This window comes from Corvus kubaryi, unplaced genomic scaffold, assembly GCF_017639235.1.
Source record: "Corvus kubaryi isolate FWS band 111438036 unplaced genomic scaffold, C.kubaryi_AGA036_p1.0 69, whole genome shotgun sequence".
NCBI lineage: Eukaryota > Metazoa > Chordata > Aves > Passeriformes > Corvidae > Corvus > Corvus kubaryi.
Window position 1 is genome coordinate 4,869,713 of NW_024582057.1, and position 14,523 is coordinate 4,884,235.

The 14,523-nt window shown below is 42.9% G+C and overlaps 1 protein-coding gene across 3 annotated transcripts in view; it reads left to right on the forward strand.

Moving 5' to 3' along the window:
* Positions 1–1,287: 1,287 nt before the first annotated feature.
* LOC121674619 (androgen dependent TFPI regulating protein) overlaps positions 1,288–14,523 on the forward strand; it is a 30,622-nt gene continuing 17,386 nt past the window's right edge. Inside the window, exons 1-3 of one of the 3 annotated variants that reach the window (XM_042049118.1) lie at positions 1,289–1,704; positions 8,856–8,990; positions 10,439–10,540. In XM_042049118.1, coding sequence (XP_041905052.1) covers positions 1,552–1,704; positions 8,856–8,990; positions 10,439–10,540 — 390 coding nt within the window. In that variant the 5' untranslated portion in view covers positions 1,289–1,551. Of the gene's footprint in view, positions 1,705–8,855; positions 8,991–10,438; positions 10,541–14,523 lie in introns of all 3 variants that reach the window. The other 2 variants (XM_042049117.1, XM_042049119.1) reach the window with 2 other exon arrangements.

Here is a 14,523-nt window from a genome sequence, read left to right on the forward strand (position 1 = left end):
TCTAACCTCAAACAACCACAGAAGGCTCTACATCTTTCTTTTTCTTAAGTGAGGCAGCAATAATTCACTGGGGTTGTGGTGGCTGGAATGCCTGGGGGATCTGGATGTGGGCAATCTGAATTAGGGGAGAAGTCAATGAAACACAGGAGACTATTGAAGTGCCTTAGCGCAAGGTCTGTTTCCCAACATGCATGCAGATTGCTCTCTGAGTTCCTAGGAAATTATCCCACATGGAGCCTTGCATCCAGTAGGAGGGGGAAAAAAGCCAGATAAAAACAAGCCAAACCAAAACACAGCAGATTGCTCAATGCTGCCTGTAGACCAGTTAAAAGGCAGGGAGGGAAAGAGATCTCTTAATGAAGTGTGCTTGGCCAAAGCCGAGCCCTGCTCAGCCAAAGCTGAGCCCCACTCATGGGGCAACCTCTTCAAGGGTGGGAAGAGCATCCTGTCTCCCCATCCTGCATGGGGAAGGTCCAGCTATGGGCTGGGGCATGATACCTGCTCCCCGTCAAGGCCCCCATGAAACACTCAGGTGGCAATTACTGCTGAGAGCACGGCAATTATAGAGACTCTAGGAAATGCTGTATGTGTTTTCCAGTGCTAATTATGGCTGCTTGGTGAGGCAGGAGGAGAGGGAAAAACAGCCATTGGGAGTTGTTTTGTTTGCTTCATTTTAGGGTCATTTTGTATTGGTTGTTCTCTTCTTCTCAGCCCTGATGATGTGATGATGTTGTGCCAGGGAAGAGGGGCTGTCTGAAGGTGAATGGTAGCAAATAAAGAAGCAGAGAGGCAAGACACACTGCTCAGCACTTCCTGTTTGTCACCCAAAGCCTTTGCCCTGTGTCTCCATCCCTGCCAGATCTTCAGAGTGACTCAGGGTTTGTCCAGCCTGCAAAGCACAGCTGTGATGAATCCCAGCTGTGGGGAACGGCATAAAGGTGGCATAAATGTGAACAGCCACAGAAATTTTCGACCCCAAGGACCTTTGCCTATGAATCCTGTCAGCTTCCTTGACACCTCCATAGCCTACCAACAAATCAACTAGGTTTTTCTTTCACAGACCGTTACATTTCCCACTTCTTTCTTCGGCACAAGTCACAGAGGCTTCCTAAGCTGAGCTGGAGACATGGCTGCAAACACAGCTACAAGTGAGGAAAATGCCACTTGTTTTCACTCTCTACCCGACACATGACAGCCTGTTACACAAAATCAGCAGCAAAACTCCCCCCACTTTAGCAAAAAAATAACCCAACCCAAAACTTATGTAACTCTGCAACTAATCTGTTAATCTTGAGCAAGGCATTTAAATCCAGGGAGTAAGCCTATTCTTCTCATTCCCCTCACCCCCCTAGCCTATCTGTACAGTGAAAAGGGAAACAAATAGAAGCAAAGTTCACAGCCTTGTGATTTTTCCTTTTGACAAGAGCAAAGTGGCATCGTGTCCTGAGACTGCTCCGAAGTAAACCCTCCTGCCTTGCCTTATCCCATGCACTGAGCACCTTAAGAGAAAAGCTGCTTTCAGACCAGTTGTCAGTTGCTCTTGGCTGAAGCATGGAAATCTCTACTCTTGCCACGTACCACTGCCTTGCTTTTGTCTGGTATTTTTTCATTGCCTATTCCACCACACAAGTAAAAGCAGAAGGACCGCCATCTGAAGTGTTCCTTTACGGTGGGCAGTGGAAATATTTGACAGTCCTCAATCTGGTAAGCAAATCGTGTTGTACAGTGATACCAATATGTCTATTTGTTTGTCTGCCATCTGCTCCTCAAGACATATGCAGCTGGTGTATTTGCTGCTGTTAAACTGCTTCCTTTGGTGGTTTATACCCCAAAGGAAACTAAGGAGGGATCTGTGCTTGTGCTGTGAAATGTATTCACAGGTTTCAGGCAGAAAGAATACTGGCTGGCGAGATGCTTGGTTTTCAGAAAGTACTTTGAAGCTAGCTGCTTCCTTGTAAAAGAGACATTGTCAGTGAGGAGAAGGACAGAAAAGTGGGGCTTTGTTCAGCCAGAACACACACAGGTTTGGTGCCTGTTTTCTAACCTTTAATTCAATACACTTCAATGCTTGGAGTTTTACTTCAATTTTTTTAATAGGCTTTTATGTCCTCTAAATTACAGGAAGGTTAAAACAAAGCAGAGCACAGTACTAATTTAGCCATTCAGAGTCCTGCTTCATTTGATAATTAGTTGAAAACACAAAGGAAAGAAATTCCAGCCTGTGGAGAGAGGTGCTTGTGACATTATTACATGCGTTTTAGCAGTGCTATCAACTGGTTGTACATTTCCTAAAAGCACACAGAAAATGAGAGCCTGTAATGTGTTCTGGTTCTTCTAATGTGCCAACATTTCACAGGATAGAAATCAAAGTGAAAGCACAAGAGATACCCAGGGCAGAAGGTTTGTTCAGAGTCCAAGGCATCCATCAGCAGCTCAGGGAAGTAGTGGTGGTGGGGTGGAAAGACCAGGCTTGTGGAGAGGTTTCCTACAAGGGAAAACTTTCAGAGACACTTGCTAATTTGAAGGGTGACCGCCAGGATCTATACAGCCTTTCATCCATTCTGTGTGACTGTCAAAGTTAAGTATGAGTGGGAGGTCTGGTCTGGGGCATGTTTGTCTCTACTTTTACCCTTCAAAAGGAGACACCTTATGCTGGAGTTCAGTGGAAGCCTAAAGGCTCCCCAGCTCCAAGTGGGGCTTTTGGAGACACCCAGGGAGGTGGAGAATTGGTTCTCTTCCATCCTCAACTATTCTGTGACTCTGCAAAACATTTGCAACGAAGAGGCAGTGAATGGCAAGTGAAGTGGCCGCTACCTGGGGATTCCGGGAGCCACGGCGCTCTCCTCAGTGGCCAAGCCAGCTGTGGAAGGTTGAGGATACACATGTATCACTGCAGTTGGGGTGGCATATGTACTGCTAATTGTGATGTTGTGTGTTTATCAGTATAGCCATTTTGGGGAATGGCTGATCACCCATACTTTCAGGCAAAACAGCATCTCCATCCCCATCCCCTGGCACCATAATAATGAGATTTACCACCCAGCTCTAAAGCATGAGATCAAAAGGACAGAGCAAGTAACCCATCACCCAGCATTTTGGGATGAAGAAATACTCACTGAAATGATCATCCAGCTTCCCTTAGTGACCAGCAGTAAATTGTCAGGGAAAGGCTGCACAAGGCAAGAGCATGAACAAGCATGAAATGAAGTTTCCATGGCTCTACTGTTCCACTAGCATACTGACTACCCCAGCCGAAAAATAAATCCAGGCTAAGGTAGCTAATACCCATTCAAAGCCTTCCTTTCACCTCTCTAAAGGAAAAACATGCCTGTTCATACTTCTGGTACTTTCCCTATTCTGTGTGCCACGAGGCAAGTGTGCCTTGCCTGAAAGAGCAGTTCATTTTGTTGGGTGCAAACCTGCTTCCTTGACAACTGAACTGAATGCCTCATTATTTCTGTGTTGTAATCTAATCATCCATCCCTGTTCATGTTTTCTTTGCCACTCATTAGAGTGGCATTAGATTATCATCTCAGTTACTCTTTTCTGCAAGCTGGAAGTCCAAGCCTTTTTCATTTCTCTTCACAAAGGCTTGCTTCTTTCATTATAGCATCCATGCCACCCTATGCAGCAGTTTTTCAAGTTTCAGGAGGGGGTAGATGGGGCAGGCTGCAGTGGTCAAGTTATGAGCATGTATGGATTTATACAGTGGCCTAAATGTGTTTCCTTGTTTGTTCTTTAATTCTTCTTGACAACTCTTAACTCTCTATTTGTCTTTTTTGATCACTGGTAGGCAAGGAGAGGGCGAGTTGAGAGAGCTATCCACACTGAGTCCAACATTTCTTTACTGGATGGTGATAGCTAATATAGAACCCACTGTTGAAAAACAGATAATTGAAGCTGCTTTTTTTTTTTCTGAAATGCTTTACATTGCACTTACCAACACTGATTTTTGCCTACTATTTGATCTCTCAGGCACTCAGTATCCTGAGATTCTTTGGCAATTTTACAGTCAGGCTTTGCTTTGACAGGGAAAAAAACCCCGTCAGATTCACAAGAGTGTACCACCTCAGTATTTGCTCTCTTTGCCAGCTCATTTACAGATCTGCTGAACAGCTCAGGTCTTATTAAATCTCTATGAGTGAGGGCTCTTGCTCCATTTCCCCAGTCCTTTGTCTCCCAGCTTTTAACCACTCATTGATCTGATCCCAATGCTAAAATGGAGCTGCCAGCCAACAGGGAGATAGTTTGGGCTGAAGATACTGCCTATCTTTCATGAAGAAAATGTGGCAATGGGACAGGGTGTGCAAAATTACTCCTTCATGGTAGTCCTTGTTCTTCAAAGGATTGCCAAAAAATGAAAGGGGATTAGGAAAGGAAATGCTGTCACCCCCCTTCTCCTGCTGAACTGGGTAGTTCATGTTTTGGTAAAGCAGAGGCAAAAAGGTGGCAAAAGGTTCTTGAGCTGCTCTATAAGAGAGGAAGAGGGTGAGAAGACAACAAGTCCCACATGCTGTAGTGCTCTATGTGGGGCTCCACAGGACCTAAAAGACTTCCCACGGTTTGGTATCAAGCCACTTCCTATTGCTGCTGAGAGACATGGAGGATCAAGAGGTGCCTGGCAGCCACACATGTCCATTGGGTGCACATGCAACACAAGGAATTTCTGTCAGTCTGGATGCAGTCCCAGAAAGCACCTCAGGATGTTGGGGGGTATGGTCATGGGGAAGAAGAGCAGGCAAAATCTTCACACTGGGCTATTCTGGTTCAGTGGATCTGCTGTGCTGGGCAGGCCTGGGTGGTGCCTTGGAGGCTTCCCCAGAGCTAGGAACACAGAGACAGCCTTTGTCCAGCTCTTCTGCCTGTGTCCTGCCAGACTGGGATTGCCTGGCTTCTGGCACTGGCTGGCTGAATCACTTGGAAATTTTCCCTCCAAAATTTCTCTTATCTCTTTGGAATTGCATTTAAAAATTCCTTTCTGTGGAAAGCTGCTCTGGTCACCTCACTGTGATCTGAAATGGAAACACTGGGAAAAATGACGTTTTTTGGGGATGGAAATGCATTTATCTGGAGAGATGCTGGAAGAATTCCTTCTAGATATGACCCTCTTTTAACACTTCATTCAATTCCTTGCTAGTCACGTGGCTCTCCCGAGAGAGCTACAGCTCTGACATTGCTTCAGATTCATCTTCTTAATGATCATAGCAATCAAGATTCAGAAAGGAAATATTATTGTAGGGGGAAAAAAGAGGATAAGTGGGCTTTGTATCAAAGAGGTTCATTGACCCATTATTGCAGAAGCAGAAATGACAGATAAAAACAGTTTTGTATTAATTTCATTCATCTGTGACACAAAACAGTGCAAGCAGAATCATTCATTACCTGAAATATCCGAGCTCATAAAAATCTGCTCACTGCTGTAAATCCATTAGTAAATCACTGCACCTTTAAAAACCATTAATTGCATTCCCACCCCAATTTATTCCTTACGCTTTTGCCTTCCATAATGGAAATACTTTTCAATTGTCCTGAAAGCTGCTTTGCATTTGTTTCAGAATAGGCCCAGTATTTAGTAAAGATATTTTCCAGGACACTATCATGTGAATGGATGAGTGTCTGCACTAAATGTTGACTTTTATGTCTAATAACTTGCTCGGAATATTGGATTTATCCCTCCCTTAAGGGCAGAGCTTGGAGCCCGATTTATTTGTACTAGTTGGAGATTTCAATATACACATGTGGCAAGATCTTATACACAAAAGTAAATCATGTCACGTTAGTTAAACAGAAACGCCCTTTTGATCACTGCACTAGATAAAAATTGAGGTTTGTCTTTGTCACTATGAGTCTCAGTTTGGAAAATTGATCTGGCCAAATTAAATGTTTCTACAGCACCCAGCACCATGGAACTGTGCAGGGTCTAGAGGGGAAAGCAGCCTCTCTGCAACAGGGATAATCATATCCATATTCTCCTCTTTGGGTTAATCATTAGCTTTCTGAATGCTTCCAGTCTTCCTTCTGTTCGTGTGGGAACACTTTAGGGAATCCGTTCTATTTACAGCAAGTGGATTCATATTCCATGAGTGCCTGCAATGGATTTGTGAGCGCCAGCACTGCTGCTTGGGAAATTCACAGGACATCTGGAATAATTTGATGTTTTCATGTATTTTTTTTTTTAATGTCAACATGTTTCCTTTAGTGGAGGGCTACAAGATTTGGATGCACCTTTCTTACAACAATAACCCAAATGGGTTTGGAGCCTGCATTTTAACCTAGTGGGGGTGCACAATGCCAGACTGAGCAGCACTAGGGATGATCCTAGCTCAGTTTTCTGTTTTGAAAATTATTTGTATAATCTTCCATTGCTCTTGGACATACAGGGTGATCACTAAAGTGTCTGAAACACCTCTGAAACTACAGTGATGAACAAGGGTAGATCTACAGCAGCACACACCCAAGTTCCTGAGGCTGAGTTCAAACTTCTTCAGTAGTTGTTCTTCTCCATGTTTAGCCAGAGAAATGGGTCAGGTTACACTTTCAGAAAAGCATTTTCCATACAGAAGATAACATTGCCCTCCCTTGTGTATAACAGAATATTTACCAGGCTGAGAATGTGGCTGTTTTGGGACTGTTTCTCTTCAGTAATGTTTGTTTTAGTTAATTTTGAAGCGGAGAAAGAAGCAGCCTATCCCTGTCCCATGATTAATGTAAGGCTGACCATGAACAAGATAATAATAGCCCCATCCTCTGGGAACCAGGCCTCTCCCTAATTGCTTTACTGGCAATTAGTCACCATGTGTCACTGGACTGTCACCACCCTGATGTTCATTTTTCATGCCTTTTACAGAAAGTTACTGCTGACTCTACAGGGTGTAACAAGAGCTTCTGTTTATTACCAGGCTTTTCTTAGCTCTTTAAGGACTTGGTATTGGTGTCCTGGTGAGACCAAGGATTGGGACAGACATTTGGGCTGAACATGTGCTTGTGTCTAAGTACCCTGCATCCCAGCATGGACTTTACTGAACCAGACCCATGACTTAGAGGGCTGAATCCCTACTGACTGAAGTAGTGCCTGCTAACTGTGATAATGGGAACAGAAAAATCACATTTAAAAGAGCTGCTTTGGTGCCTCAGAATTGAACAAAAACATCTGTGGGGTTTTGGGCTGATGAAGCTGCTTGGGGTTTTTTTTATGTAAAAATGTATCTGTTCACCCTAAGCCTTGATAGGAAATGTGGGGCTTTGCAGCTGAACTGGGTGATGCACAACCTCTGATACCTGGTCCTGGGTGACTTTGGGCCAGTTACCCAGCCTGCGTCAGCACCTCTGCACCTCCACTGGTGTGGGTCTGCACAAGGAGGGGAACAATCCAACAGTTGTACCTACCGTGGTGACTCTCTGGACTGTGGAACGGATAGCGAAGGAAGAGTGTATCTTTTCCCTGTGCTGGGAAGAAACAAAATGTTCGGGGATGGTTGCAGATAACTGCAAACTATGGTCATTTTGTTGCACAGGAGGACTGCAAACTAAAGCTTGTAGAAGCCCTTGCCTGACAACAGGCATGGTGAAATCATAGTCCCCTCCTCCCCTCATATATTTTGATAATAAAGGAATTTCTGATGGAAAAACATTGCACTAATCCTGTCCCCTCCCAAGCACCACCCTTTTCAGCTTCTTCAGAAACTGATGAAGTAACCAGCCGCAATTCCAGAGACTTTGCTCTAAATAAATATCTGATTCAGAGTAAGATCATAGCAAAAGAGATCTCATCCTAAAAGCTGTAGCCCTCTTTCCATTTAAGCATCACTAGCTGATCCAGTGTTTGCAGTAGGCTGCATTTCCCATATTGCATCACTCTGGGACAACCTAGCCTTAAAAAGAAGAGGTGGCTCCATGAGTTAACTAAACTGACTCGGTGCTAAATGCAAGACAGTGGGAGAAGTATTTTTCTTCAAGGTTCTGTTCTGCCTTTGTGTGTCTGACAAATCTGGTTCATCTCGATCTGGTGTGTAGTGTTAGGAGAGAAAATGGAGAAATTAGAAAAGCAATATTTGTTTAAACCATAATAATATGACAATTCGACAATATGACACTAATCTGGAAAATTCTGTTTTGTCACTCAGCACTTACCTAATTCTTTATCAAATCCTCCTAGAGCCCTCCTGCAAAAATCCCACCCTCACTACCTGTAAATGGTTTTAAAACCTCAAACCAAAACACAACCTCTCAACCCTAAAATTCATTAGTTATAAATAGTTTCATTTAAACTTAAATAATAACTTCAGTTTTAGTTGGTGGAACCTGGATCTTTGCTTCTAAGCACTTGAAATTCTTTCCTAAATCCCTTTGAGTTTAGCAAAAGAGGTTCTGTTTTTGTAACTTCTGCACCTAATTCTCACCTTACATCATTTTGAGCTACTTGACACTGAGATCAGCTACACTGTGAGTCTCTAGAAAGAAGAACCTGTATTGGCTAAATAGTGGGAAACGCTATCTAGCAATTGCTTTACAGGAAACATGTCCTGGAATTATTTGTTCTCTCCTGCTCAGATACATCCAGTGGTCAACCATTAACATAGGAGCTGGCTTTCAACATGTCCCTTCACTTCACCCATCTGAATCACATCACACATCTCTGTTTAGTCAATTAACTGGGATACTGTTAAAGTTATCTCCCGACCAACTTTATTTAATCAGTTTGGGTTAGTAAAAGAGATTTAGCCAACAGCTATTTCCCTCACACAGGCTTGCAGCTCACGAACAAAACAGCTCCCTGAAGAGCAAGAACGGATTTCATTGAGGAACATGCTAATGAAAGCTGGATGAGTTTCCCTCATTAGGTGTAATTACTTCAGGTTTTGCAGGCTGTCTTCTATGGGGTGTCCTTCCTGGCTGATGTGTTGAGACTAATTAAGAAACTGCGATGTGCTAAGTGCGTAATTTCCAGCAGAGACCTTCTTTTCAGTGTCCTGGCTTTCCCAGTGTCCACAGTAAGTACCCTTTGTCTCTGTATGTGAAAATAATGTTTGCATAAATGATTAGGGGTGTATAGTACCAGAAGTATGTGTATAAAATAGATAAGAACTAAGGGCTTTCTTTTACCATTGAATTTGCAATGGATTTGGACCACTCAGAAGAAGAAACAGTGCTGAGCCTGTCATGGTTGAGAGCAAAGCCTCTTGCACAAACATTAGGGTTGCTGTCTTCAGGTGGATACACATTGACCCCAAAAGGGTGAATGAAGTGTAACCTCACTGTTAATCTCACGGTCCAAATAGCTGTGGATTTATCAACTTAGGGCTTTTCTCTAAAGGGCAGCACAGGTCAGGAGGATATTAGAGGGTACCTAAGAGGCAGCAAAACCTCACTTCTCCTTCTTTGATGCCAGAGTAGCTTTAAATAAGCACTGGAGAGAAACAGAATCACAGAAAAATAATTATAGTTGCAGCCTACGTCAGATTCATCATGGATCACCTACTCCCCCACAGACAACGCTGTTTATCAAAATGCCGTGGGTTGGACAGGAACTGATGGATTATTTATACATGTAGGTACACTCTGTGAGAGTGATGCCTGCAGCCACCACTGAATCTCAGAGGGCTGAGAAGCACTGCTTAAACATGGTCCACAAGCAGCTCAGCTAGCTGGCTGGATAAAAAAGCCCTGCCAGGGATGGAGTCAGAGAGACTGGCTAATTATCTTCACTGCACAGCAGCCTTCACCATGCTGCTCTCATATCCCCCCAGGCATCCTCACCATGCCTGCAGGACAGTGGCGCAGTCTCACTCTTCCGGAGTCTCACACCCCTGATTTCCAGCCCCAAGCACAAAGTGTGCTCAAATACAAAGTCAGGCCAAGAATTGCAAATCAGCTTCCAGGTATCAGTAACTGATACCAGGGATCCTGTCCTCCAGTTATGTTGTCCCACTGTAATTTCTGCTCTCCTGGGAAAAAATGGGTGCCCACAGTGTGCAGCTTTCACTTGCACTTTAGGAATTTGGCTTATGAATTGTGAAGGAAAAGGGTAAGTTTATGTGAACTGCCTTATCAAGATCTGCTTTTACTTTGCTACTGAGCAAAACAAAGGGTTGACAGACAGTCCCTTGAGGAGAACTTCTTGACCATCAAAAGATCCTATCTGCAAAGGGAAAGGGAAAGAAGAAAAAAAAAAAAGAAGCAGCTAATCTTGGATTCCACAGAAAATGTCAGTGTTGGCCCTTTATAAAGCAGGGTTTTTTTTTCTCTCAGTATCAACACAGAACACTGCATCTCAGAATAAATGTGTGATAAAGTGAGTTTATGTGGCAATGTCATCATTTTTCATGTAAAAAAACATGGAGATGTTTTGCCTTCTCAGAAATGAAAGCACTAACCAAATCCTATCAGTTATGTTTGTCTTCCATTTTTAAATTTCTTTCATTTTGCATTTTGGTTCCAGTTTGTGTCTATATCCTTTTGGACACTGTATACCTACAACCGAGAGCTGGTTTACCCCAAAAGCCTCGACGGAGTCATCCCGCTCTGGTTAAATCATGCTATGGTGAGTAAGAAACACCTCAGACTCTTGCAGAGAAAAAGGAGACTTTGCAACGTGTGTCCCACCATTGCATTGTGCCGTTTTCCAGAAGAGCTTCACAGCTTTTTCTTTCTCACCTCCTCCTTCCTGCTTATCTGAATCTGATGTTGAGCTGTACGCAGCAGTCAGATGCATGTGCTTGAAGCTGCCTCAAGAAGCCTTTTAGCACACAAGGAATGTCAGTGAATCGGTGCTTGTCAAACCTCTGAAGTCAATGAAATGATGTGTAGTCATAAGGAAAGAGAATCTCACTTATTGTAGCTCAAAATAGAAATTGTGTCTGCTAAAGAATCTCTTAAATACAAAATGGCTGAGTGTAACAAAGCAGCCCTTAATTTTTTAAAAAGGTGAAATAACAAAAGAGACTCTGACAGCTCTACAGCTAATAAGCTAATGTGTGCACAGCTTTGAATAGCTGGATTGCAATGATTGTTTACAGATTTTCTATAAATACTTTCCAGATTTCTCCTTCATTTGCTCTGGCGGTTTTTATGATGTGTTGAACAATCACATATTTCTCATCAGTCAAGTGAAAGGAGGCTGACAGTAACATGGAAACTGTGGGTGGATTGCAAGGTCAGGGAGGCCTCGTGGGGTGAATGGGAAGTGGGAGAGAAGGGAGAGGTTCAGTGCTTGGCTGAATCAGAGAAACCAAAAAGTATGAAATAATTGCATAGAAGACTCATTTCTCTCCAGACTTCATTTCTTAAGAGCAGTGCCTTACAATGCACTGCAGCAGTCCCCAGTGAGTGTTGAAGGTAAAGGTGGGAGGGTTTGGGGTGTCTGGCTGAGGACAGTTGCTCGAGGTTTGAGCAGCCCCTTGATTTAGACAGGCTTATTCAGAGACGTGTGACTGGAATCCAAACACACAGAGGCATGTCCGCTTTGCTGATACCCGAGTGATAAACCACAGCCATCATGCACTTTTCACCTCATCACCTGCTCTCTGTCCACCAGCTCATCTCCACCAGGGCCCCTTCTGTGGTGCTCCAGAGCTCTGCACAGGTGCAAAAGGGCACTGCTCTCTCTGAAAACCATCATCCACCAAAATGAAAGATTCCTCATGTCCTCGGCATCATGCAGGTTCCAGCTCCAGGATTTGGTATGGGCAACTGGTTGAAAATGCTCACAGTTGTGGAGGTGCTGGGCAAGGGGGGCACAAAGCGGAGCTCAGAGGAGACAGACTTTGCTGCTTGTTTTAATCCTGGCTCACAGCTGAGAATTTGCCCTTTCCGTTTCCAGATTTGTTTATGACATAGGAAGGCTGAGAGGTGTTAGGGCATACATTTTTATTTCATGTGCAAGAACTCTTTGCAGGAACCCCTCAAACATATCAGTTATAACTTCTTTCTTACCCTACCTACATCTCATAACAGTCATTTTACCTACAACAAAATGCTTTTCTTTATCAGAAATGTCAAAAACAAGTGTTAAAAAAGGAAAAACAATTCTTCCTGAAAATTATTTTGATGGGAGAGAAACTTCACATAAAGCAAATCTCTATCACAACCTGGTATTTTATTTCTAAGGCTCTTAATACACTGCAGTCATCTTGTGCTTGACAGTTCCTGGGTAGGAAATTTTCCTTCCAGTCACTATCAAGCGTAAAACATCTGCCACCAGCATAGACTGATCCCTGCTATTGACAATCCTTGTGGTTTGGAACACATTCCAACAGGTGTCTTCAGGCTTAGCTGAGACATTTCTTTCTTCCAACACAAAATATCCCCTGGAAACACTTGGGAGATCCAGGGAAATATCAACACTTTAAGGGACAATCTCCAAGTTCTGATTGCCAAGCAGACACTTTTTCTTTGGGTTCATTTCCTTGCATATTGCTGTTACAGTATGGCTCTGAGATTACAGGCATTTCATGGCAGATTGAGGCAGCATGTAGCTGGCTTTGGAGGAAAAAGACATGGGTATATCAGTAGTAAGCATCAGTGCCATATCTTTTGCAGTGGGAGTACTTTTTTTTTAAATCTCAGTCTATTTTAATGTTGTAAATAGGGAAAGCATATGTTGTTATGTAACTGGAGAGTGAACCCAAAAAATAATCATGCAAAACCACTTCAGGAATACTGAGCTCCTTGGCTTTGTGGTGATGCTGCAGCACCTTCTTTGCAGAAATGAATAACCATTTTTTTCCTCACATGGACTGCTCTTACAGTGGGAAAGAGCTGTAAGTTGCCCACCTGGTACCCATAGTTGCAGAGTGAGCACTACAGTTCAGCCATGTTTTTGCACTCTGAGCAGAAACACTTTGTTTTGCAGAAAGGATGGTTAATGTAGAAAGGAATTTTGCTCATATTTGAAGGAGACCAAATATTCCAGACTACCTAGGTTTCTCTCTTTCCTTTTCTACTGAGTTTAACCCAAAGGCTGGGCCTCAGTTTCCGCTTCTGTTTGCCTGGGATAATTATGTTTTACCATCTTTATACAAAACCTTGAGCTTTGGGGATGAAAAAAGTCCACTCTACTTATGTCTCAAGCACAATTATTTTACTTGAACAAGATTTTTGAAGTGGAAGATGGCTGAGACAAAAGATACACTGGCCAATTCGTCAAGTGAATTTGTTTATTTCTTTCCCAGTCATCTCTTTTCAAGCAACATCTGGATACTCTCCAAAAGGAGGCTAACTGCTGGAGACAGCTTGGATTAAACCATATGCATGTATTATTCAACTTAATGGCAGTATTGGGGAACACTACACTTTGAAGGGTCTGACAGAATTGAATGCTAAGTAAAGTGGGGCATTGCTGGGTCAGAAGAGATAACTCAAAAACATTTTAATCTATAACAAAAGATACATATAAATGTTGAGCAGATGTGTTCACAAAAAATGGTAACGGTAGAATTGTGTTTTTGTAAAAGATTTATATTTTCATTCTGTAGACACAGTTCTTCTAAAAAGCACAATTTTCTTTATTTTCGGGCTGCATCTAAGTTTAGTTTGGCCACCTGTTTTTGTAATTTACCCTGTAGCTGTGTTACCCTCTCACCTTCACAAAAAACAGCATTTTAGTTTCCTGGGCACTCTACTGGCATATAGTTATGAGTCGGGCATGTTCAGAAGATTTTGTAAGCTAAAAAGGTGAGAACAGACCAGGAAGGAAGGTAAATGGAGACTCAGAAAAAACATGCTTTACCTGGCAGACTTTCAGCAAAGATACCAACAGATTCCTCATTGCCTGAGCTTCTGAAGCTCCTTTGCACTTTGCCCTGTTGTAGCTAAGCTGTATCTGAAAATAAAAAAAAGAAAATGCAAGGGAGTGAGAGAACGAACAAAGGTGCATACAAGTAATTTTCCTTCACTGAAGCAGGCCACCAATGCCCTGACAATAAGAATACCAGCAGGACTCACTATGTCCCCACTCATCCAGGAGCTTCTTGGTATACACAAGCTGCTTGTGTTCTGCCTACCTAGCTAAGCCTCACCTTTCCCAGTGTGGACACATCTACATCAACAGAAATAGTATTTCAGATCAATGTGATTTACTTCCATCTGGAAAAAATGTAAGTTATATGAATATAAGTTACTCTCATGTGAGGGTATCTGTATGAAGGATTACATCTTACTACAGCTATTTTAGGAAGCTGCTGCATCACTAACCAAAAAAGGGGGTGCAAATTCAGTTTGTAGGGCAGAATCCTCTTGTCCAGGCCACTTGAACCCGACTCCTACTCCAGGTGTGTACACAAGAACAACCTCGGGTTCATCTTTGACCATCTTAAACGATTCTCTTTGCAGGCGGTAATTAATGCTTAATAATTCTTGCATATTTACACAAGAGAGAAACATTTCCATTTGTTTGCATTTCACAGTGTTTCAATTTTAAGCTGTCTGGCAACTATGGACATTCACAGGCTGCCAATTACATTCAGCTTTTGGCAAAAGAAGAAGAATGTGTGTGTGAGGAACATGGCACACAAAATTAATCACCCC